We start from the raw sequence: 5,328 nt of genomic DNA, 5'->3' as shown, positions 1-5,328 counted from the left end.
AGCCAGGATGGTCTCGATCTCCTGACCTCGTGATCCACCCGTCTCGGCCTCCCAAAGTGCTGGGATTACAGGCTTGAGCCACTGCGCCTGGCCATCCATTTTTCTTTTTTTGAGATGGATCCTTGCTCTGTTGTGCCCAGGCTGGAGTGGAGTGGTACAATCTTGGCTCACTGAAACCTCCACCTCCTGGGTTCAAGCAATTCTCCCACCTCAGTCTCCCAAGTAGCTGAGATTACTGGCGCCTGCCACCATGCCCAGTAATTTTTTTGTATTTTTAGTAGAGAAGGGGTTTCACCATATTGGCCAGGCTGATCTTGAACTCTCAACCTCAGGTGATCCACTTGCCTTGGCCTCCCAAAGTGCTAGGATTAAAGGCCTGAGATAGATAGATAGAACAAGTGGTGTTTTATGATTAACCAGGGGCAGATTGGTAGGAAGTGGCTGTAGTTAAAGGTTACTGGCCGGGCGCGGTGGCTCAAGCCTGTAATCCCAGCACTTTGGGAGGCCGAGACGGGCGGATCACGAGGTCAGGAGATCGAGACCATCCTGGCTAACACTGTGAAACCCTGTCTCTACTAAAAAATACAAAAAACTAGCCGGGCGAGGTGGTGGGCGCCTGTAGTCCCAGCTACCCGGGAGGCTGAGGCAGGAGAATGGCGTGAACCTGGGAGGCGGAGCTTGCAGTGAGCTGAGGTAAGGCCACTGCACTCCAGCCCGGGCGACAGAGCGAGATTCCATCTCAAAAAAAAAAAAAAAAAAGGTTACTAAGGAACAGTAAGAATTAAGAAATGTGAGAGGGTGAGGCCTGGACAAGCAGGTAACCTAGGACAGGAAGAAGCAGACGAGACAAGAGCTGTTCCAGCATATCCTGGGCTGCTCCTGAGGCTCACACTGCCCTGGCATATGTTTATTTATGATGTATCTTATATCTCTTTCCAGTTTTGGAAGGCCATCTTGTAACTTACCAATTAAATTTTATCCTTTAGCATCAAACACAGATCTGACACCTGTGACACAATAATGTTAATGTGGAAATATAAAAGAGAATGACATTGACAAGACCAGGATGACATTTCAGTCTTGTGTTCCTGGAAGAACAATTGCATTATATAAAAAAGAAGGTAAGGGTAGGAGAGAGACTTTATGGGAGGAAGATAAGGTGTTCAGCTATGAGTTTGCAGCACGGGGTTCAGAGGGAAATACTGGTAGCCAGCTGGGTCTATGGTCTTGGACCTCGGCAGAGTAGACAGGGTGGGGAAATGAAGAGGAGGTGCAGAGGAAGCCTGGGAACTGATACGTGGACAGGTTTTGGTAAACTGAGTTCTGGGTGAATGGAGTGAGCTCCCTTCTCCTGGGCAAAATCCCTCCCTACTAAATTCCTTCATAATTTGTGTATTACATTCCACAACGAGGAATACAAAAGCGTATTACCTGAGTATTAATGCGTGGGTTGATCTGAGTAGAGCAGCACATCCTTTTTGGTTTGATGGGTTAGAAGGCAGGTAGGTGCTGGGTGCACACTGAAGTGGCTGAGGCTCCCCTGGAGAGTAAGCACCTGCAGTAGTTGCGTAGGGACTGGAAGGCCGGCTCCACCAACACAGCCTTGGTTCCCAGGCTCTGCTTCTCCAAACATCAAGGCGTGGAGAGACTTCCAGCCTGCACCCAGCAGCTGGCACCAGAGATGAACCATGCAGAGGTGTGAGCCTTTTAAAGCTGATGAGCTGCTTCAGAAAGTGGCCCTTCACCGCAATGCCTTTAGAGAACGGCTGGAAAGTCTCTGGTACTTTGTGGACGGGCTTTTAGCAAGATTTAGAGCACCGGGTGAAATACTGGCTCTGTCTGAACTTACACTGGAGACCTTCCACAGATGGTGTTTTTGTGTTCAGTGTTTCAGAGAGCGAGTTCATTAGTTTTTTCCTTCACTTCCTCTTCCCCTTTCTTTTTGTGTTATCATAGCCTCGTAGGTGGTTTAACGAAGTGTGAGACTTTTCAAGAGGAGATGATGGATCTGTTTCTCTGAAGAGGCCTGTGAATTATACCCAAGTTCCTTTTATTTTAGTAAAGCTACAAAGCATCGATATGTGCTGAATGAAAACATATTATGTATCTTAGTTCTAAAGGTTTCATCCTGGTAGGGCTGAAGCTTTAGAGAAAGCCGTGTGCTAACTGAAATAGTCTGGTGCTCCCAGGCTCTGCGCGTTCTCTCTGAGTCTCGGCATGCTTCGTTTCCAGACTGCCTCCCTCTGCCTAACTCATCTTTGTTGTTGCAGTAGGTCTGCCGTGCTGTGGGTGAGGAGCACTCGCGTACTGAGCAGAAGGAGCTGAAAGGTGGCATTTTCCCTTTCCACCGAACCCACCATGTCCGTGCTGCTTCCCGGTCTTCGGGTGATCGCCTTGACTCTGCCCCGAGCTGCCCTTCCGGTGCCCCAGCGCTTGCTTGAAACGCTTTGTCTTTTCATCTTGAATTTGTGTGATAGGTGGCGTGGGGCATTGCACGTAAGGGGTGGTTCATGAAAATATTGTCCTTTCTTATATTCTTTTAATGGATATTTCAAGAAACATATGTCATGTTTTTAACAGTAAAATAGAGGTTAAATGTAGGTTTTCATGAAATATTTGAATATCTTAAGAGGCCATGAACTGACACATCATTTCTCTCTACTCTATCAGAAAGTGTCTGAATTCAGTGATGGGTGAAAATTCTGCTCATTCTGTAGATTTCAGCATTTCATCAGGTCATCTACCTCTCTCTTGCCTGTGTTAGAGGCTTAGTGGGGCCTGGTTGGAGGGCGCCTCCCTGTCTTCTGCCGCTTACCAAATGCCCTGCTGGAGAGCCCTGAGCACCTCCTCCTGAGAATTACACTTGTGTTTTCAGTTGTCACTAGATCTGCTCCTGAAACCCCCTCAAGGATTGGGCAATGTCTAGATTTTGGCTGGAAGCAGATCCGAAATACTTCCTGCAAGAAGGGGAAAAGGTTGTCGGGTGCTAGCTTTGATGTGTTTGTTCAAGAACGGAATTTATTCTTCACGGAAAGGGTTGAAATTGCCTTACTTTGCTTTTGTGATAATTTTTACATGTCAGCTTTGTCATCTGGGCTGCATTGCAATAGCTTGGGTGCTCAGAAGCTCTGGGTGACCCTGGGCTACCTGCACATCTCGAGCGTGTGTCTGCTCCGTCAGGCCTCGGCTGTGTGGGGAACAGAGGAGGGCGTTGCTGATGTCTGAGGTCGTGGGAGACTCAAGCTTCCCTTTTCTTTCTCTGCAGAACTGAAGCACGAGATTCACGTCTGGCGCCTGACCGCTCAGCGCATCAGCCCGGCCAGCCGCGAGGAGACTGCCGTGCGCCGCCTGCTGCTGGGGAAGGTGCTGGCCCTGGAGCACCTGCTCGCCCGGAGGCTGCACACCTTCCACAGGTACCGGGCGGGGTGCTGCTCAGACTGTGCCGGTGTGCAGCAGCACGTTCCATGGCCCTACAAAACAGCGACACCAGCTGTATGCTAATACGTGATTATTAGGTGACACCCACTGTGCTAAGCCTCTTATGGTGCATTTTATCTAACCCTCACTGAGCTCTGCAGGGGGTACACAGCCGAGTTCAAGGACAAAAAACAAACAAACAAACAAAAAACAAAACCAAACCAGAGGCTCAGAGTTTGAGCAGCGTGCCCAGGGTCGTGCAGCTTGGAAGGAGTGGCGCTGGGGGTGGAGCTCACACTCTCCACCACTGGGCTGTCCCATCTCTCCACGTTGTGATTGTTGCACGACAAAAACAAAAAACCATTAATGCAAAGACTAATCGGACAAAATATTCTGCCAGTAGTTGATTTTCAGGCACCCGAAAGAATATGAAAGCCCCCCTCAGTTTGTTTCCTGGCGTTCGTTGTTAATCGAAGCTGGGACTTAAAGGGTAACCATGAATTGGTGTTTTCTGTCCTTGCTGTGACGTGGTGCTGAGTTCCAAGCAGTCTTTGTTCTGGAAGCTCAGACAGAAGAAGCGGGAGCCTGGTGACCCCCCAAGGGATGCCGAAGCAGAAGCGTCCCCACAGCTGAGCTGCGAGTGGGTGGAGGTGTCCATCTAGGCGAGGGGAAATGTGAACCCTTATGAACAAAGTCTAGAATGGTCTTGCATGTTGCCATTCGCTGAGCCCTGAGGGGTCGCCCTGCATGGGTGTCTCAGGGTCTGGCTGTTGGTGGGAGGATTCCCAGGCAGTCTCACGGAGTCCCACACAATCCCGGGAGGAAGTGCTGGCTCTGTAGTGTTGGCTCCATCCCCGGCCCAGGACCCACCTCACCCAGCAGTGCTGGAGCAGCAGGACCAGTGTCCTCAGGCCACAGGGAGGCCCTGAGTTGCAGGCTGGGGAAGAAATGACCACCTTTGGCAGCAGGCGCAGATCTTAAAGGAAGACACTTCGTAAGTTAGAGGTAGAATAAATTGTCCTGGTGTTGGGTGTTAAAGACACACTTAGTGCATCTCAGGTTACAAACATGAGGAAACGTGGGCTCCGGGGCGTACCACGTTCCCATCAGCTCATCTGGTGTTAGTCACACATGGGGAAACCGAGACCTGGGGAGGGCGTGGCTTCCCAAGGCTACACAGTTGCTGAGAAGCAGATTACCATGAGGGTGCCCTAAGGCAAGTTTGGGCTCTGCAGGTTTTATTTTTTTGAGACGGAGTTTAGCTCTTCTTGCCCAGGCTGGAGTGCAGTGGCACGATCTCGGCTCACCGCAGCCTCTGCCTCCTTTACCTCCTGGGTTCAAGCAGTTCTCCTGCCTCAGCCTCCCAAGTAGCTGGGATTACAGACATGTGCCAACCCGCCTGGCTGACTTTGTGTTTTTAGTAGAGACGGGGTTTCTCCATGTTGGTCAGGCTGGTCTCAAATTCCCGACCTCAGGTGATCCGCCCGCCTTGGTCTCCCAAAGTACTGGGATTATAGGTGTGAGTCGCCATGCCCGCCTGCAGGTCTTATTTTTACATCATTTTCTTTTTAAAAATTGTCCTCAGAATCATTCGACTGTGTCTGCTGTGATTCTTTACGGCCCGGACTGGCTGTGAGGTCAGCCTCCTTTGATACTAAAACTGCATTCTTCATTGTGCAGTCCCTTTTCCCTAATTGGTGTAGGAGGAAGTCAGCCAGGAGGGCGGGCTGAGTCAGAAACATGGAAAAGGAGAGGCAAGTGGGAGCCACTAAAGGGGCTGAAACAGGCGGGAGGAGACCACCCCGGCAGGAGCCGCACACACAGAAGAGCCTTCAAAGCCGATCTTCCCCAACCGCTGACCTCAAGCGATCCTCCCCTCAGCCCAACCGCCGACCTCAAGCGATCCTCCCC

At 50.6% G+C, this 5,328-nt stretch overlaps 1 protein-coding gene across 3 annotated transcripts in view; it reads left to right on the top strand.

Moving 5' to 3' along the window:
* OCA2 (oculocutaneous albinism II) overlaps nucleotides 1–5,328 on the top strand; it is a 355,302-nt gene that overhangs the window by 142,915 nt on the left and 207,059 nt on the right. For all 3 annotated transcript variants that reach the window (XM_011942880.1, XM_011942878.1, XM_011942879.1), the window contains one exon: nucleotides 3,266–3,413. In XM_011942880.1, the coding sequence (XP_011798270.1) occupies nucleotides 3,266–3,413 (148 nt within the window). The remainder of the gene's footprint in view (nucleotides 1–3,265; nucleotides 3,414–5,328) is intronic.

This window comes from Colobus angolensis, unplaced genomic scaffold, assembly GCF_000951035.1.
Source record: "Colobus angolensis palliatus isolate OR3802 unplaced genomic scaffold, Cang.pa_1.0 Scaffold211, whole genome shotgun sequence".
NCBI classification, from domain to species: domain Eukaryota; kingdom Metazoa; phylum Chordata; class Mammalia; order Primates; family Cercopithecidae; genus Colobus; species Colobus angolensis.
This window is presented reverse-complemented; position numbering and strand designations above follow the sequence as displayed.